Source organism: Hyla sarda, chromosome 9, assembly GCF_029499605.1.
Source record: "Hyla sarda isolate aHylSar1 chromosome 9, aHylSar1.hap1, whole genome shotgun sequence".
Taxonomy (NCBI): Eukaryota; Metazoa; Chordata; class Amphibia; order Anura; family Hylidae; genus Hyla; species Hyla sarda.
This window is the reverse complement of record NC_079197.1, coordinates 154657751-154681233: the sequence shown is the minus strand read 5'-3', so window position 1 is coordinate 154681233 and position 23483 is coordinate 154657751. Positions and strand designations below refer to the sequence as shown.

General features: G+C 46.8%; 1 protein-coding gene across 6 annotated transcripts in view; it reads right to left on the bottom strand.

The window, feature by feature from the left end:
* Positions 1–1053: 1053 nt before the first annotated feature.
* The window catches only part of CYSLTR1 (cysteinyl leukotriene receptor 1), a 79769-nt gene continuing 57339 nt past the window's right edge, over positions 1054–23483 (bottom strand). For all 6 annotated transcript variants that reach the window (XM_056538903.1, XM_056538899.1, XM_056538898.1 and 3 more), the window contains 2 exons: positions 17487–17622; positions 1054–2652 (listed from right to left, as the gene is read on the bottom strand). In XM_056538903.1, the coding sequence (XP_056394878.1) occupies positions 1618–2652; positions 17487–17507 (1056 nt within the window). In that variant the 5' untranslated portion in view covers positions 17508–17622 and the 3' untranslated portion in view covers positions 1054–1617. The remainder of the gene's footprint in view (positions 2653–17486; positions 17623–23483) is intronic.

The window sequence follows — 23483 nt, the reverse complement described above, 5'->3', positions numbered from 1 at the left end:
ATGCCCAGATAGTCAATGGCTGTACATGCATGCTGGGAGTTGTAGTTGTGCAACAGCTGGAGGCACCCTGGTTTGTTAAACACTCCCCATACACTCCACATACAATGGTCATCCCAGAACCAATTAGCAGTTTCCCATAGAGATATGTATTCAACATACAATGGTTCCGAGGCCCCAGAACCAATTACCATTTTTACATAGACATATGTACTCGACATATGATGGTTTCAACATATGATGGTTCTCCTGGAACCAATTAATATCATATGTTGAGGGACCACTGTAATGGCATTATCTACATTAGTAGATTTAGTTTGGTCCATATTTATCAATGTTGATGTCCTCATTTTATAACATGTTTTTACAACTAGGCTGCAGTATTTACATTGACAGCTATGCGAACTGGATTCACATCACTACAGCAAAAAATTGCGCTTGTGTGGTATAGCCAAGATATGCAAATATTTACAATCTTTTCACTTTCCATTATAAACATAAAAAATGACAGCAACAATACCAAAGATGTTTGACAGTTTCTCAAAGTCCGTTGTTTCTTTGAAGTTCTTTCAAGATTCCCGAAAATCAACTCTTAACACTTAACGGAGAGACATTCCACAGGAAATGCATAGTTACTTATCCCAAATGTCTCCACCAAACAAAGACACAATGCAATGCTACTGTAAGACTTTACAATTGGTCCAGTGGTCAAACTGAGGCCGTTGGCTGTCCGGGCATGCTGGGAGTTAAAGTTTCACAACTTCTGGAGGGCCACAGTTTGAGACCCCTGATCTAAGCGATCCATTGCAACATCTGAATATTGCACCTGAGTAACGTTTAAAATAGAATGGCTTAAAGGGGTACTTCAGTGGAAAACAATTTCTTTTAGATCAACTGGTGCCAGAAAGTTAAACAGATTTATAAATTACTTCTATTTAAAAATCTTAACCCTTCCAGTACTTTTCAGCTGCTGTGTGCAGGAAGTTCTTTTCTTTCTCAATTTATTTTCTGTCTGACCACAGCGCTCTCTGCTGACACCTCTGTCCATGTCAGGAACTGTCCAGAGCAGGAACAAATCCCAATAGCCAACCTCTCCAGCTCTCTCAAGACAGTTCCTGACATGGATATAGGTGTCAGCAGAGAGCACTGTGGTCAGACAGAAAAGAAATTCAAAAAGAAAAGAACTTCCCGTGGAGCATACAGCAGCTGAGAAGTACTGGAACTGTAACTTTCTGGCACCGGTCGATTTAAAATTTATTTTTTTCTACTGGAGTACCCCTTTAATTTGAAACCTTCAATATAATCCAATGGAGAAGAAGATCTTGGAGAAGTTAGTGGCATACGTCATCCACAAATGTAGCTTATTGAGCTTATTCTTAAGGTAGTAGTCTACCAGAAAATGCTTTTGTTCTTTAACAACAGGAGGATACTCTATGGCATGCATCTAGAAAAGCTTGAGGCATAGAAGGTTCCTTCTCACGGCCAGGACATGCTCCAGTCTTCTCATGGATGAAGCTACGCATGACTCTTTAGGCATGCACCATGACCCCATTTATCTCAATTGTTGCGTCATTGACATAGGGGTGGTCAGATGTTCAAATGTAAATCTGAAGAAAGGATCTAACTTTCATCACTGTCCTGCTTCTCCGAATTAGCAAAGATCTCAGACCTGTCATGTAGGCCATCTGACTTTTTTCTTTTATTGTCCACTGCCATACTTGTGACAGAGTGCTTCCTGAAGGTCGAAAGTCTCCTTCGAAAGTTTTCACCAGAGAAAAAGTAAAGCATAGGATCAAAACAGCAATTGGAGGCTGCAAGGGCCAAGGTTATCACCACCTTCTTCTGTTCCCATAAGGTCTCTTTACTGCAGTTCTTGTTTTGGTGAAGGTGAATTGCCCGTTGGATATGATACGGCATAAAGCTTAGGAAGAACACAGTCATGACAATGATAATCATTCGAATAGCCTTCTTTCTTGAAGACTGCTGTTTGGTCATTGGGTTCTTGAGCAAAGTCTTTATGATCATGGTGTAGCACACCAATATTACAATAAATGGAATAAGGAAACCAATGACGAAGGAAATGTAGTTGAGAGTGAGCACCATTTTTTTCTTACCGGCAGATGGCGGTGGCTCGAAACATTTGGGCATTTGGGTTTGGGAGTCTAAATATGACCCACTCATTAGAAACGGGGAACTTGTCAGTGTGACAAAGAGCCATATTACAACACAAGCCCACTTTGCTCTCCTTTCAGACACCAGTTTGAGATTTTTAACTGGGTACACTATTGCCAGAAAGCGAGTGACGCTCATTGCCGTCAAAATGAAAATGCTGCAATACAAGTTCACGTAGAAGACGTAGGAAGTAATTCGACATAGGAAATCTCCAAAGTACCAGTGTCCTTTGCTGACGTAATAGACCACTCTCAATGGAAGGGTGCAGACGAACAGCAGATCGGAGATGGCAAGGTTGAGCATGTAGATGTGGAAAGCTGTTCTCTGGCTGTAGGTCTTTATCAGGACAACTAAAGCAAAGATATTACCGATAAGACCAAATACTGTAAACATTGAGTAGGCAGTAGAGTAAACCTTGTTACGGAAATCATCAATGCTGCAGGATACATTATAATATGGGATTGTAGCATTCAGGTCAGGAATCTAGAAAATAAATGAAATGTGTTACACAAAACACAATTACACACAGTTGTTATGAATACTTATCACCTCCATGTTTTATTGTGTAACACTGAATCACATTGGATTAAATTACTTAATATCACTGGTCACTACCGAAAATTTCTTATGTAGATCTCAGTCGGATCTCCTTAGTATCTGTAAAATAGGATGCCGACATCACCGAGATTTGCCTAACATCTAAGTTGGTCTAAGTTGGTCAGAAAGCTTATTTTACAACTTATAAAACTATAGAGGTATCGGGAAAAGTCCTCAATTTCTAGGACGTTATCTAGGAACAACCTTTAACCATACAGTATTAATAGGTGTAGTATAATTTGGTTATCAATTTACAGTATAATGTGGGAACTATAGGAGTTTACAGCAGGCTCAGGAGCTTAGCCAGCTACATATATGGAAGGTTTCAGCTGTTTGGCAATAGCTCAGATTGTTGATGTTTAGCCCTTTTGATGCTGCAGGCAATAGACTGTGGCATCTAAGCAGTTATACAGTGGGTAATAGTCCTTTCTGATGTCAGATGTATTGAGCAGTTAAGGAGGACCAATGGGCAACCTCCAGAAAATGAGATTGCATTTTCATTAAAAAGCTTAGGGCACACCCTGACCACACAATGTTTTTGCAGTTTCTTACTGTTTCTTACTCCCATTATTAAAATTAAGTTTACGCCCATCTGGCCGATTCTCTGAATTGTTAGAGAAATCCTTCCAGTACTTATCAGCTGCTGTATATTACAGAGGAAGTTCTTTTCTTTTTTTAATTTCCTTTCTGCCTGACCACAGTGCTCTCTGCTGACACCTCTGTTCATTTTAGGAACTGTCCAGAGTAGGTGCAAATCCACACAACAAACCTCTCTTACTCTGGACAGTTCCTAAAATGGACAGAGGTGTCAGCAGGGGGCACTGTGGTTAGGCAGAAAGGACATTGTCACGATGCCGGCTGGCAGGAGGTGGATCCTCTGTGCCAGAGAGGGATTGGCGTGGACCGTGCTAGTGGACCGGTTCTAAGTCACTACTGGTTTTCACCAGAGCCCGCCGCAAAGCGGGATGGTCTTGCTGCGGCGGTAGTGACCAGGTCGTATCCACTAGCAACGGCTCAACCTCTCTGACTGCTGAAGATAGGCGCGGTACAAGGGAGTAGACAGAAGCAAGGTCGGACGTAGCAGAAGGTCGGGGCAGGCAGCAAGGATCGTAGTCAGGGGCAACGGCAGGAGGTCTGGAACACAGGCTAGGAACAAACAAGGGAACGCTTTCACTGGCACAATGGCAACAAGATCCGGCGAGGGAGTGCAGGGGAAGTGAGGTATACATAGGGAGTGCACAGGTGAACACACTGATTAGAACCACTGCGCCAATCAGCGGCGCAGTGGCCCTTTAAATCGCAGAGACCCGGCGCGCGCGCGCCCTAGGGAGCGGGGCCGCGCGCGCCGGGACAGGACCGACGGAGAGCGAGTCAGGTACGGGAGCCGGGGTGCGCATCGCGAGCGGGCGCCACCCGCATCGCGAATCGCACCCCGGCTGGAGGCGGTATCGCAGCGCACCCGGTCAGTGGATCTGACCGGGGCGCTGCGGGAGCGAGAGTGTAGCGAGCGCTCCGGGGAGGAGCGGGAACCCGGAGCGCTCGGCGTAACAGTACCCCCCCCCCTTGGGTCTCCCCCTCTTCTTGGAGCCTGAGAACCTGAGGACCAGATTTTTATCTAAGATATTGTCCTCAGGTTCCCAGGATCTCTCTTCAGGACCACAGCCCTCCCAGTCAACCAAAAAGAAGGTTTTTCCTCTGACCTTTTTGGAGGCCAGTATCTCCTTTACAGGAAAGATGTCTGAAGAACCGGAGACAGGAGTGGGAGAGATAAGTTTAGGAGAGAAACGGTTGATGATGAGTGGTTTAAGAAGAGAAACGTGAAAGGCATTAGGAATACGAAGAGAAGGAGGGAGAAGAAGTTTATAAGAGACAGGATTAATCTGGCACAAAATTTTGAAAGGACCAAGATAGCGTGGTCCCAATTTGTAGCTGGGAACACGGAAGCGGACATATTTAGCGGAGAGCCATACCTTGTCTCCGGGAGAAAAAATGGGGGGAGCTCTTCTTTTCTTATCAGCAAACTTCTTCATGCGTGATGAAGCCTGTAAGAGAGAATTTTGGGTCTCTTTCCATATGGTGGAAAGATCACGAGATATTTCATCCACAGCGGGTACACCAGAGGGCAAGGGAGTAGGGAGGGGGGGAAGAGGGTGACGGCCGTACACCACGAAAAATGGGGATTTGGAAGAAGATTCAGAAACTCTGAAGTTATACGAGAATTCGGCCCATGGTAGAAGATCTGCCCAGTCATCCTGGCGGGAGGAAACAAAATGCCGTAAATAATCACCCAGGACCTGGTTAATTCTTTCTACTTGCCCATTGGATTGAGGATGATAAGCAGAAGAAAAGTTTAATTTAATCTTGAGTTGTTTACAGAGAGCCCTCCAGAATTTAGACACGAATTGGACGCCTCTATCCGAGACGATCTGCGTGGGCAACCCGTGAAGACGAAAAATGTGTACAAAAAATTGTTTTGCCAACTGAGGCGCAGAAGGAAGACCAGGAAGAGGGATGAAATGTGCCATCTTGGAGAATCGATCAACGACCACCCAAACAACAGTGTTGCCACGGGATGAGGGTAAGTCTGTAATAAAGTCCATACCAATCAGAGACCAAGGCTGTTCGGGAACAGGCAGAGGATGAAGAAGACCAGCGGGCTTCTGGCGAGGAGTCTTATCCCGGGCACAGACAGTGCAGGCTCGCACAAAATCCACAACATCCGTCTCCAGAGTCGGCCACCAATAGAAACGAGAGATGAGTTGCACGGATTTCTTGATGCCTGCATGACCTGCGAGATGGGAGGAGTGACCCCATTTGAGGATTCCGAGGCGTTGGCGTGGGGAGACGAAGGTCTTCCCTGGAGGAGTTTGCCTGATGGAGGCTGGAGAAGTGGAGATCAGGCAGTCAGGAGGAATGATGTGTTGCGGAGAGAGCTCTACTTCCGAGGCATCCGAGGAACGAGAGAGAGCATCGGCCCTAATGTTCTTATCGGCAGGCCGAAAGTGAATTTCAAAATTAAATCGGGCAAAGAACAGAGACCACCTGGCCTGGCGAGGATTCAGCCGTTGGGCAGACTGGAGATAGGAGAGGTTCTTGTGATCGGTGTAAATAATAACTGGAAATCTTGATCCCTCCAGCAGATGCCTCCATTCCTCAAGTGCTAATTTAATGGCTATAAGTTCTCGATCCCCGATGGAGTAGTTCCTCTCCGCCGGAGAGAAGGTCTTAGAAAAAAACCACAAGTAACAGCATGCCCGGAAGAATTTTTTTGTAGAAAGACTGCTCCAGCTCCTACTGAGGAGGCATCAACCTCCAATAGGAAGGGTTTAGATGGGTCAGGTCTGGAGAGCACAGGAGCTGAAGAAAAGGCAGACTTGAGCTGTTTAAAGGCGTCTTCCGCTTGAGGAGGCCATGACTTAGGATTGGCATTCTTTTTGGTTAAAGCCACGATAGGAGCCACAATGGTGGAAAAATGTGGAATAAATTGTCTGTAATAATTGGCGAACCCCAAAAAACGTTGGATAGCACGGAGTCCGGAGGGGCGTGGCCAATCTAAGACGGCAGAGAGTTTGTCTGGATCCATTTGTAGTCCCTGGCCAGAGACCAAGTATCCTAGGAAAGGAAGAGATTGACATTCAAACAGACATTTCTCCATTTTGGCATAAAGTTGATTGTCACAAAGTCTCTGAAGAACCATGCGGACATGCTGGCGGTGTTCTTCTAGGTTGGCAGAAAAAATCAGGATATCGTCCAGATACACAACAACACAGGAATATAAGAGATCATGAAAAATTTCATTAACAAAGTCTTGGAAGACGGCAGGGGCGTTGCACAGGCCAAAGGGCATGACCAGATACTCAAAGTGTCCATCTCTAGTGTTAAATGCCGTTTTCCATTCATCCCCCTCTCTGATGCGGATGAGATTATAAGCACCTCTTAAGTCCAGTTTGGTAAAGATGTGGGCACCTTGGAGGTGATCAAAGAGTTCAGAGATGAGAGGTAGAGGGTAGCGGTTCTTTACCGTGATTTTATTAAGACCGCGGTAGTCAATGCAAGGACGTAGGGAGCCATCTTTTTTGGACACAAAGAAAAATCCGGCTCCGGCAGGAGAGGAGGATTTGCGGATAAAGCCCTTTTTTAAATTTTCCTGGATGTACTCAGACATAGCAAGAGTCTCTGGGGCAGAGAGAGGATAAATTCTGCCCCGGGGTGGAGTAGTACCCGGGAGGAGGTCAATAGGACAGTCATAAGGCCTGTGAGGAGGTAGAGTCTCAGCTTGTTTTTTGCAAAAAACATCCGCAAAGTCCATATAGGCCTTAGGGAGACCGGTTACAGGGGGAACCACAGGGTCACGGCAAGGAGTACTGGTAACCGGTTTAAGGCAGTCCTTGAAACAAGAGGGACCCCAACTCTTGATCTCCCCTGTGGACCAATCCAGGGTTGGGGAATGGTGTTGAAGCCAGGGTAGTCCAAGGAGAATTTCGGAAGTGCAATTGGAGAGGACCAAAAACTCAATTTTTTCGTGGTGAGGTCCGATGCACATTAGGAGGGGTTCCGTGCTGTAACGCACGGCACAGTCCAATCTTTCATTGTTAACGCAATTGATGTAGAGAGGTCTGGCGAGACTGGTCACTGGGATGTTGAACCTGTTGATGAGAGAGGCCAAAATAAAGTTTCCTGCAGATCCGGAGTCCAAGAAGGCCTTAGTGGAGAAGGAGAAGGTAGAGGCAGATATCCGCACAGGCACAGTAAGACGTGGAGAAGCAGAGTTGACATCAAGGACTGTTTCACCTTTGTGCGGAGTCAGCGTACGTCTTTCCAGGCGGGGAGGACGGATAGGACAATCCTTCAGGAAGTGTTCGGTACCGGCACAGTACAGGCAGAGATTCTCCATGCGGCGTCGTGTCCTCTCTTGAGGTGTCAGGCGAGACCGGTCAACTTGCATAGCCTCCACGGCGGAAGCCACAGGAACGGATTGCAGAGGACCAGAGGAGAGAGGAGCCGGGGAGAAAAAACGCCTCGTGCGAACAAAGTCCATATCCTGGCGGAGCTCCTGACGCCTTTCGGAAAAACGCATGTCAATGCGAGTGGCTAGATGAATGAGTTCATGTAGGTTAGCAGGAATTTCTCGTGCGGCCAGAACATCTTTAATGTTGCTGGATAGGCCTTTTTTAAAGGTCGCGCAGAGAGCCTCATTATTCCAGGAAAGTTCTGAAGCAAGAGTACGGAATTGCACGGCGTACTCGCCAACGGAAGAATTACCCTGGACCAGGTTCAGCAGGGCAGTCTCAGCAGAAGAGGCTCGGGCAGGTTCCTCAAAGACACTTCGAATTTCCGAGAAGAAGGAGTGTACAGAGGCAGTGACGGGGTCATTGCGGTCCCAGAGCGGTGTGGCCCATGACAGAGCTTTTCCAGACAGAAGGCTGACTACGAAAGCCACCTTAGACCTTTCAGTAGGAAACTGGTCCGACATCATCTCCAAGTGCAGGGAACATTGTGAAAGGAAGCCACGGCAAAACTTAGAGTCCCCATCAAATTTATCCGGCAAGGATAGTCGTAGGCCTGAGGCGGCCACTCGCTGCGGAGGAGGTGCAGGAGCTGGCGGAGGAGATGATTGCTGAAGCTGTGGTAGTAGCTGCTGTAGCATCACGGTCAGTTGAGACAGCTGGTGGCCTTGTTGCGCTATCTGTTGTGACTGCTGGGCGACCACCGTGGTGAGGTCGGCGACAACTGGCAGAGGAACTTCAGCGGGATCCATGGCCGGATCTACTGTCACGATGCCGGCTGGCAGGAGGTGGATCCTCTGTGCCAGAGAGGGATTGGCGTGGACCGTGCTAGTGGACCGGTTCTAAGTCACTACTGGTTTTCACCAGAGCCCGCCGCAAAGCGGGATGGTCTTGCTGCGGCGGTAGTGACCAGGTCGTATCCACTAGCAACGGCTCAACCTCTCTGACTGCTGAAGATAGGCGCGGTACAAGGGAGTAGACAGAAGCAAGGTCGGACGTAGCAGAAGGTCGGGGCAGGCAGCAAGGATCGTAGTCAGGGGCAACGGCAGGAGGTCTGGAACACAGGCTAGGAACAAACAAGGGAACGCTTTCACTGGCACAATGGCAACAAGATCCGGCGAGGGAGTGCAGGGGAAGTGAGGTATACATAGGGAGTGCACAGGTGAACACACTGATTAGAACCACTGCGCCAATCAGCGGCGCAGTGGCCCTTTAAATCGCAGAGACCCGGCGCGCGCGCGCCCTAGGGAGCGGGGCCGCGCGCGCCGGGACAGGACCGACGGAGAGCGAGTCAGGTACGGGAGCCGGGGTGCGCATCGCGAGCGGGCGCCACCCGCATCGCGAATCGCATCCCGGCTGGAGGCGGTATCGCAGCGCACCCGGTCAGTGGATCTGACCGGGGCGCTGCGGGAGCGAGAGTGTAGCGAGCGCTCCGGGGAGGAGCAGGAACCCGGAGCGCGCGGCGTAACAGACATTCAAAAATAAAAGAACTTCCTCCGTAGTATACAGCAGCTGATAAGAACTGGAAGGATTAAGATTTTTTTAACAGAAGTAATTAAAATCTGTTTAACTTTCTGGCACCAGTTGTTTTAAAAAGAAAATGTTTCCCAGTGGAATATCCCTTTACATATGTTTTTATATTTAATAAAGAAAATGGCTCCTGAATATCCCACCACTAGGGGTCCCCATACCTACTGGGACACTCACCAGTCCTGCAGCAGCATCAGCTTCTCCATGAGTCATGGACAAGAGATGCCTCCTGTTCAAGGCTACATGAACAGACACACCAATCAAATTCCACCACCACAAGGAAGGGACACGCCCCCTTCCACCACACACCAATCACCTCCCACCACCACAAAGAGGGACACGCCCCCTTCCCCTGAGAGGATTTCTAACACAGTAAGTTAATGAAAAGAGAGATTTTTATAGTAAATGTCACGATGCCGGCTGGCAGGTAGTGGATCCTCTGTGCCAGAGAGGGATTGGCGTGGACCGTGCTAGTGGATCGGTTCTAAGTCACTACTGGTTTTCACCAGAGCCCGCCGCAAAGCGGGATGGTCTTGCTGCGGCGGTCGTGACCAGGTCGTATCCACTAGCAACGGCTCACCTCTCTGGCTGCTGAAGATAGGCGCGGTACAAGGGAGTAGACAGAAGCAAGGTCGGACGTAGCAGAAGGTCGGGGCAGGCAGCAAGGATCGTAGTCAGGGGCAACGGCAGGAGGTCTGGAACACAGGCTAGGAACACACAAGGAACGCTTTCACTGGCACAATGGCAACAAGATCCGGCAAGGAAGTGCAGGGGAAGTGAGGTGATATAGGGAAGTGCACAGGTGAAGACACTAATTGGAATCACTGCGCCAATCAGCGGCGCAGTGGCCCTTTAAATCGCAAAGACCCGGTGCGCGCGCGCCCTAGGGAGCGGGGCCGCGCGCGCCGGGACAGGACCGAGGGAGAGCGAGTCAGGTACGGGAGCCGGGGTGCGCATCGCGAGCGGGCGCTACCCGCATCGCGAATCGCATCCCGGCTGGAAGCGGAATCGCAGCGCCCCGGGTCAGTGGATCTGACCGGAGCGCTGCAGCGGGGAGAGTGAAGAGAGCGCTCCGGGGAGGAGCGGGGACCCGGAGCGCTCGGCGTAACAGTACCCCCCCCCTTGGGTCTCCCCCTCTTCTTAGAGCCTGAGAACCTGAGGAGCAGACTTTTGTCTAGGATGTTGTCCTCAGGTTCCCAGGATCTCTCTTCAGGACCACAACCCTCCCAGTCCACTAAAAAAAAAGTTTTCCCTCTGACCTTTTTGGAAGCTAAGATCTCTTTGACAGAGAAGATGTCCGAGGAGCCGGAAACAGGAGTGGGAGGAACAGATTTGGGAGAGAAACGGTTGAGGATGAGTGGTTTAAGAAGAGAGACGTGAAAGGCATTAGGGATACGAAGAGAAGGAGGAAGAAGAAGTTTGTAAGAGACAGGATTAATTTGACACAAAATTTTGAAAGGACCAAGATAGCGTGGTCCCAACTTGTAGCTAGGGACACGGAAGCGGACATATTTAGCGGAGAGCCATACCTTGTCCCCAGGGGAAAAAACGGGAGGAGCTCTTCTTTTCTTATCCGCGAACCTCTTCATGCGTGATGAAGCCTGTAAGAGAGAATTTTGAGTCTCTCTCCATATGATGGAAAGGTCACGAGAAATTTCATCTACAGCGGGCAGACCAGAGGGCAAGGGGGTAGGGAGGGGGGGAAGAGGGTGACGGCCGTACACCACGAAAAATGGGGATTTGGAGGAAGATTCAGAGACTCTGAAGTTATACGAGAATTCGGCCCATGGAAGGAGATCTGCCCAGTCATCCTGGCGGGAGGAAACAAAATGTCGCAAATAATCACCCAAGACCTGGTTAATTCTTTCTACTTGTCCATTGGACTGGGGGTGATATGCAGAAGAAAAATTTAATTTAATCTTGAGTTGTTTACAGAGAGCCCTCCAGAATTTAGACACGAATTGGACGCCTCTATCCGAGACGATCTGCGTAGGCAACCCGTGAAGACGAAAAATGTGTACAAAAAATTGTTTAGCCAACTGAGGCGCTGAAGGAAGACCAGGAAGAGGGATGAAATGTGCCATTTTGGAGAATCGATCAACGACCACCCAAATAACAGTGTTGCCACGGGAAGGGGGTAAATCAGTAATAAAATCCATTCCAATCAGAGACCAAGGCTGTTCGGGGACAGGCAGGGGATGAAGAAAACCAGCGGGCTTCTGGCGAGGAGTCTTATCCCGGGCACAGATAGTGCAGGCTCGCACAAAGTCCACAACATCCGTCTCCAGAGTCGGCCACCAATAGAAGCGGGAGATGAGTTGCACAGATTTCTTGATGCCCACATGACCTGCGAGATGGGAGGAGTGACCCCATTTGAGGATTCCGAGGCGTTGGCGTGGAGAAACAAAGGTCTTTCCTGGAGGAGTTTGCCTGATGGAGGCAGGAGAAGTGGAGATCAGGCAGTCAGGTGGAATGATGTGTTGCGGAGAGAGTTCAACCTCTGAGGCATCCGAGGAACGAGAGAGAGCATCGGCCCTAATGTTCTTATCGGCAGGACGAAAGTGAATCTCAAAATTAAATCGGGCAAAGAACAAAGACCACCGGGCCTGGCGAGGATTCAGCCGTTGGGCAGACTGGAGGTAGGAGAGGTTCTTGTGGTCGGTGTAAATAATAACTGGAAATCTTGATCCCTCCAGCAGATGCCTCCATTCCTCAAGTGCTAATTTAATGGCTAGAAGCTCTCGATCCCCGATGGAGTAGTTCCTCTCCGCCGGAGAGAAGATCCTAGAAAAAAAACCACAAGTGACAGCATGCCCGGAAGAATTTTTTTGTAGAAGAACAGCTCCAGCTCCCACTGAGGAGGCATCAACCTCCAATAGGAAGGGTTTGGAAGGGTCAGGTCTGGAGAGCACGGGAGCCGAAGAAAAGGCAGACTTGAGTCGTTTAAAGGCGTCTTCCGCTTGAGGAGGCCAAGACTTGGGATCGGCATTTTTTTTGGTTAAAGCCACGATAGGAGCCACAACGGTAGAAAAATGTGGAATAAATTGCCTGTAATAATTGGCGAACCCCAAAAAGCGTTGGATAGCACGGAGTCCGGAGGGGCGTGGCCAATCTAAGACGGCAGAGAGTTTGTCTGGATCCATTTGTAGTCCCTGGCCAGAGACCAAATATCCTAGAAAAGGAAGAGATTGGCATTCAAACAGACATTTCTCAATTTTGGCATAGAGTTGATTGTCACGAAGTCTCTGAAGAACCATACGGACATGCTGGCGGTGTTCTTCAAGATTGGCAGAAAAAATTAGGATATCGTCCAGATATACAACAACACAGGAGTATAACAGATCACGAAAAATTTCATTAACAAAGTCTTGGAAGACAGCAGGGGCGTTGCACAGGCCAAAGGGCATGACCAGATACTCAAAGTGTCCATCTCTGGTGTTAAATGCCGTTTTCCACTCATCCCCCTCTCTGATGCGGATGAGGTTATAGGCGCCTCTTAAGTCCAATTTAGTAAAGATGTGGGCACCTTGGAGGCGATCAAAGAGTTCAGAGATGAGGGGTAGGGGGTAGCGGTTCTTAACCGTGATTTTATTAAGTCCGCGGTAGTCAATGCAAGGACGTAGGGAGCCATCTTTTTTGGACACAAAGAAAAATCCGGCTCCGGCAGGAGAGGAGGATTTACGGATAAAGCCCTTTTTTAAATTTTCCTGGACGTATTCAGACATGGCAAGAGTCTCTGGGGCAGAGAGAGGATAAATTCTGCCCCGGGGTGGAGTAGTGCCCGGGAGGAGGTCGATAGGACAATCATAAGGCCTGTGAGGAGGTAGAGTCTCAGCTTGTTTTTTGCAGAAAACATCCGCGAAGTCCATATAGGCCTTAGGGAGACCGGTTACTGGAGGAACCACAGAGTCACGGCAAGGGTTACTGGGAACCGGTTTTAGACAGTCCTTGGAACAAGAGGGCCCCCAACTCTTGATCTCCCCAGTGGACCAATCCAGGGTTGGGGAATGAAGTTGAAGCCAGGGAAGTCCAAGGAGAATTTCCGAGGTGCAATTGGGGAGGACCAAAAGTTCAATCCTCTCGTGATGAGATCCGATGCTCATTAGAAGGGGCTCCGTGCGGAAACGTATGGTACAGTCCAATCTTTCATTGTTTACACAATTGATGTAAAGGGGTCTGGCGAGACTGGTCACTGGGATGTTGAACCTGTTGACGAGAGAGGCCAAAATAAAATTTCCTGCAGATCCGGAGTCCAAGAAGGCCACAGTAGAGAAGGAGAAGGCAGAGGCAGACATCCGCACAGGCACAGTAAGACGTGGAGAAGCAGAGTAGACATCAAGGACTGTCTCACCTTTGTGCGGAGTCAGCGTACGTTTTTCCAGGCGGGGAGGACGGATAGGACAATCCCTCAGGAAGTGTTCGGTACTAGCACAGTACAGGCAGAGGTTCTCCATGCGGCGTCGTGTCCTCTCTTGAGGTGTCAGGCGAGACCGGTCGACCTGCATAGCCTCCACGGCGGGAGGCACAGGAACAGATTGCAGGGGACCAGAGGAGAGAGGAGCCGAGGAGAAGAAACGCCTCGTGCGAACAGAGTCCATATCTTGGCGGAGCTCCTGACGCCTTTTTTAAAGGTCGCGCAGAGGGCCTCATTATTCCAGGATAATTCTGAAGCAAGAGTACGGAATTGTACGGCATACTCGCCAACGGAAGAATTACCCTGGACCAGGTTCAACAGGGCAGTCTCAGCAGAAGAGGCTCGGGCAGGTTCCTCAAAGACACTTCGGATTTCCGAGAAGAAGGAGTGTACAGAGGCAGTGACGGTGTCATTGCGGTCCCAGAGCGGTGTGGCCCAAGACAGAGCTTTTCCAGACAGAAGGCTGACTACGAAAGCCACCTTAGACCTTTCAGTGGGAAACAGGTCCGACATCATCTCCAGATGCAGGGAACATTGGGAAAGAAAGCCACGGCAAAACTTAGAGTCCCCATCAAATTTATCCGGCAAGGATAGGCGTAGACCAGGAGCGGCCACTCGCTGCGGAGGAGGTGCAGGAGCTGGCGGAGGAGATGACTGCTGAAGCTGTGGTAGTAACTGCTGTAGCATAACGGTCAGTTGAGACAGCTGTTGGCCTTGTTGCGCTATCTGTTGTGACTGCTGGGCGACCACCGTGGTAAGGTCAGCGACAACTGGCAGAGGAACTTCAGCGGGATCCATGGCCGGATCTACTGTCACGATGCCGGCTGGCAGGTAGTGGATCCTCTGTGCCAGAGAGGGATTGGCGTGGACCGTGCTAGTGGATCGGTTCTAAGTCACTACTGGTTTTCACCAGAGCCCGCCGCAAAGCGGGATGGTCTTGCTGCGGCGGTCGTGACCAGGTCGTATCCACTAGCAACGGCTCACCTCTCTGGCTGCTGAAGATAGGCGCGGTACAAGGGAGTAGACAGAAGCAAGGTCGGACGTAGCAGAAGGTCGGGGCAGGCAGCAAGGATCGTAGTCAGGGGCAACGGCAGGAGGTCTGGAACACAGGCTAGGAACACACAAGGAACGCTTTCACTGGCACAATGGCAACAAGATCCGGCAAGGAAGTGCAGGGGAAGTGAGGTGATATAGGGAAGTGCACAGGTGAAGACACTAATTGGAATCACTGCGCCAATCAGCGGCGCAGTGGCCCTTTAAATCGCAAAGACCCGGCGCGCGCGCGCCCTAGGGAGCGGGGCCGCGCGCGCCGGGACAGGACCGAGGGAGAGCGAGTCAGGTACGGGAGCCGGGGTGCGCATCGCGAGCGGGCGCTACCCGCATCGCGAATCGCATCCCGGCTGGAAGCGGAATCGCAGCGCCCCGGGTCAGTGGATCTGACCGGAGCGCTGCAGCGGGGAGAGTGAAGCGAGCGCTCCGGGGAGGAGCGGGGACCCGGAGCGCTCGGCGTAACAGTAAATATAGGTGATAGAGGCATAAAAATTAGATGTGCATGGTCAGGATTAGGTACTGAGTAACATAATATTTTTATTTTTTGTGCGATCTGACAGGTATTCTTTAAGGGGTTAAGATGTTTGGCTAAGAACACTTATTTATAATGAGAGGAAGCAAACCTAGCCCCCTTTCAATAAATACAATTACATCCAGTCCAGGCAATGCTCTGTGAGCAAAAGAATCCCGACTCCAGATTGATACATTGTAGCGAATGATCATAGAGATCCGGTTAGCTTAATCCCTTGTCGCAGAACGCTGGGTTTTTACGGCGCTGCGACATAGGAGGGTTATGAAGCAAGCTCTGGAGCTGAGCTTGCATCATACCCGCACGGTCCTGGCTGCTATCAGCAGCCAGGACCCAGTGGCTAATGCCGGACATCGCCGTTCCGGCAGATGTCCGGCATTAACTCTTTAGACGCGGCGATCAAAGTTGATCACCGCGTCTAAAAGTAAAAGTAAAAGCATCCCGGCAGCTCAGTCGGGCTGATCGGGACATTGCGATTTTAGCGATGTCCCGATCAGCTGGGATGCAGCAGGAGGGTGTCTTACCTGCCTCCTGCGCTTCCGAACGGCGATTGATTGCTGCAAGCCTGAAATCCAGGCTTGAGCAATCAACCGCCAATGACACTGATCAATGAAAAACTATGGCTTTGCAGTGATCTGTGTAAAAGATCAGTGTGTGCGGTGTTATAGACCCTATGGGAGCCATAACACTGCAAAAATCAAAATGAACAAAAAAAGTTACTAAAGATCATTTAACCCCTTCCCTAGTAAAAGTTTGAATCACCCCCCTTTTCCCATAAAAAAAACGGTGTAAATAAAAACATATGTGGTATAGCCGTGTGCGTAAATGTTCGAACTATAAAAAAATATTGTTAATTAAACTGCATGGTCAATGGCGTATGCGCAAAAAAATTCAAAAGTCCAAAATAACGTAAAAAATTAGCCCTCATACCGGCCCGTTCATGGAACAATAAAAAAGTTATAGGGGTCAGAAGAGGACAATTTTAAACTTATACATTTTCCTGCATGTAGTTATGATTTTTTTTCCAAAGTAATAAAAAAAATCAAACCTATATAAGTTGGGTATCATTTTAATCGTATGGACCTACAGAATAAAGATAAGGTGTCATTTTTAATGAAAAATGTACTGTGTAGAAACAGAAGCCCCCAAAATTTACAAAATGGCGTTTTTTCTTCCATTTTGTCGCACGATTATTATTCTTTCCGTTTCGCCGTCGATTTTTGGGTAAAATGACTGTTGTCATTACAAAGTAGAATTGGTGGCGCAAAAAATAAGCCATCATATGGATTTTTAGCTGCAAAATTTAAAGAGTTAGGATTTTTAAAAGGTAAGGAGGGAGGAAAAAACGAAAGAGCAAAAACGGAAAAACGCTATGTCCTTAAGGGGTTAAAGGGGTACTCTGGTGGAAAACTTTTTTTTTTTTTTTTTTTAAATCAACTGGTGCCAGAAAGTTAAACAGATTTGTAAATTACTTCTATTAAAAAAAATGTTAATCCTTCCAGTACTTATTAGCTGCTGAATACTACAGAGGAAATTATTTTCCTTTTCGAACACCGAGCTCTCTGCTGACATCACGAGCACAGTGCTCTCTGCTGACATCTCTGTCCATTTTAAGAACTGACAATCCCCATAGCAAACATAGGCTGCTCTGGACAGTTCCTAAAATGGACAGAGAGGTCAGCAGAGAGCACTGTGCTCATGATATCAGCAGAGAGCTCTGTGTTCCAAAAAGAAAAGAATTTCCTCTGTAGTATTCAGTAGCTAATAAGTACTGGAAGGATTAAGATTTTTTTAATAGAAGTCATTTACAAATCTATTTAATTTTCTGGCACCGGTTGATTTAAAAATAAAAAAATAAATAAATAAAGTTTTCCACCGGGGAGTACCCCTTTAAAGTATTGCCTAGCCTGGTTACAGTTGTGTATCCTCTGACAGCAGGATGGATCTTCAGTTTCTGCTAAGTCAGTGGTCTCAAACTGTGGCCCTCCAGATGTGGCAAAACTTCAACACCCAGCATGCCCGGACAGCCGTTGGCTGTCCGGGCATGCTGGGTGTTGAAGCTTTGCCACATCTGGAGGGCCACAGTTTGAGACCACTGTGCTAAGTCTTTCGCTTCTGACAGATTTTTTTTAGATAAATGTTACACTAAAGGTAATGAACGGCTTCTCCAAAAATAAATGGCCTTATATACCTGACTGGTGAGTGGCAACATCTTAATTCTTACAGAAGGGGTTCCGGAACGGATGCTTGTTCTTGTGAAATTTATGTTCTGTTTTCCTTGACCCTTGAACCTTCTTTAGTCTAGACTCTTGGCTTGCTGGATGATCCTAAAATGAAAAGTAACATGGTTATAATTTATAATATCCTTGGAGCATTGTATCTTAGAGTCAAGTTTTAATATATTGCCATTTTTGGCTTAAAAAAAAAAAAAAAAAAAAAAACTCTTTTCAGCAGGACTTCACAGTCATACTTACTGTACCATATCAGCAGTTCCTTATGTGTGTTGCCAAAAAGCTCTTCTTTATAAATAGACCCGTGTGAGATCAGTAAAGCCCCCGTAGTGCAGGAGATCTGAAGCAATGTAAATCTGTGATGCATGTTACCTAAAGGGGTACTCAGGTGGAAAATAAATGTTTTCCTATCAACTGGTACCAGACAGTTAAACAGATTTGTAAATTATTTCTATTTAGAAACCTTAACGCTTCAAGTACTTATTAGCTGCTTTATACTGCAGAAGTAGTTTTATATTTCTTTCCAGTCTGACCACAGTGCTCTCTGCTGCAACCTCTGTCCATGTCAGGAACTATTTGTTAATGGGATTTGCTCTTTTTCTGGGCAGTTCCTGACACAGACAGAGGTGTCAGCAGAGAGCACTGTGGTCAGGCTGGAAAGAACTACATAACTTCCTCTGTAGTATACAGCAGCTGATAAGTACTGGAAGGATTAAGAATTCTAAATAGAAGTAATTTACAGATCTGTATAACTAAATGGTACCAGTTGAAATGAAAACATTTATTTTCTGCCGGAGTGTACCCCTTTAAAGTTAAGGATACAGAAAGTTAAAGGGGTACTCCAGCCCTAAGACATCTTATCCCCTACCCAGAGGGTGCTGCATGAAAGATTGTGGGGGTCCCCAGAGGCGGGACCCCCGCGATCAGGCCTTTGGACTGTATACGTTTTGTGATCTAAAACTTATGCCCTAGCCTGTGGATAGGGGACAAGTTTTTGTGTATTTGTGTATGCTTCCCTTTCCTCTCTGTCCACCCAAAAAGTTCTGGGCAGCTGTCTCTTGTGTAGCTAGCCATCATAATAATCATCAGCATTATCAGTAGTTCACTGCTTAGACCAGGACTGCTTTTGGGATGTAAAAACATGCACTCATGTGGTAACACATTTTGGATCCACACAGTGCAAACCCTTGAATCAAAAGCAGGGCACAAGTCCAGCAAGAACACATGGGAACTGAGTTCCTGCACTTTTTCGACAGCAGAAACACTGTTCCCATTAGCAGGAGTCCTGCTGAACCAGCCATAGAGTGTAAATCTTGGGTAAGTTCCCATACTTTTTCCCAAGACTTTATCCCTAATGAAAAGGGTTAAATAGAGTGCATGCTCATGTGTCCTCGTAATAAATATACAGTAAGGATCAAAAGTTTGGGCACCCCAGGTAAAAATGAGTATTAATGTGCATAAAGAAGCCAAGGAAAGATGGAAAAATCTCCAAAAGGCATCAAATTACAGATTAGACATTTTTATAATATGTCAACAAAAGTTAGATTTTATTTCACTCATTTTCACTTTCAAAATAACAGAAAACAAAAAAATTGCGTCTCTTTAAGTTTGGGCACCCTGCAGAGTTAATATCTTGTACTGCCCCCTTTGGCAAGTATCACAGCTTGTAAAGGCTTTTTGTAGCCAGCCAAGAGTCTTTCAATTCTTATTTGAGGTATCTTTGCCCATTCTTCCTTATAAAAGTCTTCCAGTTCTTTGAGATTTCTGGGCTGTCTGTCACGCACTGCTCTTTTAAGGTCTTTCCATAGATTTTCAATTATGTTGAGGTCAGGAGATTGTGAAGGCCATGGCAAAACCTTCAGTTTACGCCTCTTGATGTAATCCCCCGTGGATTTCGAGGTGTGTTTAGGATTATTATCCATTTGTAGAAGCCATCCTCTCTTTAACTTCAGCTTTTTCACTGACGGCATCAAGTCAGCATCCAAATTTAGCTGAAATTTTATTGAATCCATTTTTCCTTCTACTCATGAGATGTTCCCTGTGCCACTGGCTGCAATACAACCCCAAAGCATGATTGATGCACCCCCATGTTTAACAGTTGAACAGAGGTTCTTTTCATTCAATTCTGTTCCCCTTCTTCTCCAAACGTATCTTTGCTCATTCCGACCAAAAAGTTCAATTTTAACCTCATCGGTCCACAGAACTTGTTTCCAAAATACATCAGGCTTGTCTATATGTTCATTTGCAAATTTCAAACGCTGATTTTTGTGGTGAGGACGTAGAAGAGGTTTTCTTCTGATGATTCTTCCATGAAGACCATATTTGTACAAGTATCTCTTTATAGTGGAATAGTGTACCACAACTCCAGTGTCTGCCAGATCTTTCTAGAGAGATTGTGCAGTTAAATGTGGGTTTTGAATTGTTTTTCTCACAATTCTGCGAGCTGTTCTGTCTGATATTTTTCTTGGTCTTCCAGATCTTGCTTTAACTTCCACTGTTCCTGATGACTGCCATTTCTTAATTACATTCCAAACAGAGGATATTGACATCTGAAAACGTTTTTCTATCTTCTTATAGCCTTCTCCAGCTTTGTGAGCGTCAACTATTTTTAGTTTCAGATTTCTAGACAACTGCTTAGAAGAACCCATGGTGCTGATTGTTGGGGCAAGGTCAGATGAGTCTGAGCATTTAAAACCTTTGAGATTGACATCACCTGGTCTTCCCAGATGATGATTGAGAACAATCCATGACACTGGCAGGTCTCAGCTTTGCAAAGGGGGCAGTGCATGCTATACATTCTGCAGGGTGCCCAAAGTTTTGCAGACGCCATTTTTTTGTTTTCTGTTATTTTGAAAGTGTAAATGATGGAAATAAAATCTAACTTTTGTTGACATATTATAAGAATGTCTAACCTGTAATTTGATGCCTTTTGGAGATTTTTCCATCTTTCCTTGGCTTCTTTATGCACATTAATACACATTTTTACCTGCGGTGCCCAAACTTTTGATCCCCACTGTAGATCCTTGGTGGCAGAACCAATTCAATTGTTGTTATATCAATAATTGTCACTGTGCGTTACACTGTGTAGTTATAATGTTGTTATTGATTTTATTTTAATTTTAACAATGATTTTTAAACATGTTTATTCATATTTATAAAAATTTATGAACCTCCTGTTTTACTATTTACTGTGCTAAAAATTATACCGTATATGTGATGTTGTTTTCACGGATTGGATATCATCAATAGTTATCCTGGGACTAAAAAAGGGACAGGATGGGGTGAAAGGTTAAAGGGGTATTCTGGGCAAAAACATTTTATCCCCTATCCAAAGAATAGGGGATAAGATGTCTGATCGCAGGGGGCCCGCTGCCGAGATCCTCCGCAATCTGCCTGCAGCACCCGCATTCTATGCAGGTGCTGAATCACCAGTTTCGGAAACCTCCGGGTTTCCGGGACTGGGGACGTGACGTCACGCCACGCCCCCTCCATTCATGTCTATGGGAGGGGGCGTGACAAAATTCAAGCCTTATTGTCTTTAATGGGATTGCTCCGTGGAATTATGCAAAATATAAGACTGAACTTATATTTCTGCGGAATGCGAAAAACGGAATTTCCAGAGCGGACAACAGAATCCCATTGAAAGTAATTGGCAGTAAATTCTAGTGGAATTTCTGGTCTTTATGAGAAATAATATTAACAAATCTGATCTAAGAAGCTCAGGGAAAATTGAAATTTAGAGATTAATACTGCAGAGGGGAAAACTGGTGAAAAAGTTATACAAATGGCCAGATGTTGTATGCACACACACATAACAGCTGTTATGAAAAGTTACCTGAAATAGCAGGGACGCTTTAAAGGGGTTATCTAGGAATCGAAAAACAGAACTAATTTCTTTTAGACAGCTCCACGTCTGTCTCCAGGTTGAGTGCGGGATTACAACTTTGCTCCATTCACTTCAATGGAACTGAGCTGTAGAACCCCACCCAACCTAGAGACAGACGGGGAGTTGTCTTTTAAAGAAATTAGGTCTGTTTTTCGACTCCTGGATAACCCCTTTAAGGGTGCGTTCACACGCTAGTAGCGAGTTTCCCACTACGGGAAACCCCTGCGAGTTACGCTACCATTGATTTAAGTGGGTCCGCGGACAGTCCGCAAAACTGACACTATTGCAGACTGTCTGTGGACCCCTTTAGATCAATGGTAGTGTAACTCGCAGCAGGTTTCCCGCAGCATGAAACGCACCCTAAAGAGGTTATCCACCATAAGGTGATTTTAGTATGTAGCTGTCAGACAGTAATGGACATGCTTAGGCCGGATTCACATGGCAGAATTTCTGCGCTGAATTCTGCATGAAAATTTTGCATGAATTTATAGCCCATTCACTTCAATGGAATTCCTGCAGCAGACATTCTGCTGTGTGAATGGGACAGCAGAATCCCACTGAAGTGTATTGGCTATAAATTCAAGCAGAATTTCCCTGCTGAATTCAGTGCCGAAATTCTGCCTTGTGAATCCGACCTTAGGAAGGATCTGCGCTTGTCTTGGGGCTAAATGGCTATTTTGTGAGAATACCATAACACTATGGCTAGCTTTTTGTGAACTGGCTATTTCCTATTGGAGTTTGTTCCCTCAAACTTCAAATCCCATGATTTCTTGTTTGTAAGTGTGACGTCACTTTTCTCCCTCCCCTTCAACGCAATAGACCAGTTTTTTCTAACAAGTGTGCCTCCAGCAGTTGCAAAAACTACAATTCTTGCAGATTGATTTCCCCCCACCCCCACCCAGTGGTCTCTCCACCCATTGAAGCACAGACAGGCTCCCTCTGAACACCTGACTACTGATGTAATGTCTTGAGCCGTACTGCAACCAGAGAAAACCTGAGACGACACTCATTTTGAATGCTGTTAAAAATAAACATTGGGGCAAAAACCACAGAAGAATTGTGAGAAGACTGTCACACACAGGTACAGACACTATATTATGATCTACACTAACTTTACAGCCCCTGTAGAATAGTCACATAAAATTCCTGGAATACCCCTTTAATATATTATTAGATACCGTATATACTCGAGTATAAGCCGACCCGAATATAAGCCGAGGCCCCTAATTTCACCCCCAAATCCCAGGAAAAGTTATTGACTCGAGTATAAGCCTAGGGTGGGAAATACATCATCCCCCCCCATGTCATCATCCAGACCCCCGTCATTAACACCCTCATCATCATCACCCTGTCATCATCACCCTGTCATCATCCCCCCTTCATCATCATCCCCTTGTCATCATCCCACACCCCCCCCTTCATCATCCCATTGTTTCAAAACTACAACTCGGCTGAAGAGGCCTCCCGGTGAAGATGGCAGCCCGGAACCATTATCCCACCGGACGACCTCCTCACCGGACAGTCCTGCAGTACGGACCAGCGCCGAGCGGAGGTGAGTACAGAACTAAAGGGGGTGAGAGGGGGCTGGATGATGTCAAAGGCCGCAGTGGTCTTCAACCTGCGGACCTCCAGAGGTTTCAAAACTACAACTCCCAGCAAGCCCGGACAGCCGATGGCTGTCCGGGCTTGCTGGGAGTTGTAGTTTTGAAACCTCTGGAGGTCCGCAGGTTGAAGACCACTGAGGGCGGAGAGTTCACTCGAGTATAAGCCGAGGGGGGTGTTTTCAGCACGAAAAATCGTGCTGAAAAACTCGGCTTATACTCGAGTATATACGGTAACTGAATATCAGTATGTTAGAAAATTGCTACATTTTCAACTCTCCAATATTTAGGCAAAGGTTAACATAAGGAAACCAAAAGAGGAACTTATAAGTTTATATAAACTAAAGAAAGACAAACAATGATTATTTATATGATATATGAAACTGAAAGCTACGATACCAGTGCAGAGAACCAAAGCAGAGAGATATGGAAGAGGGGTAAATATTTGGCTGGCTTGTTAACCTGACAGA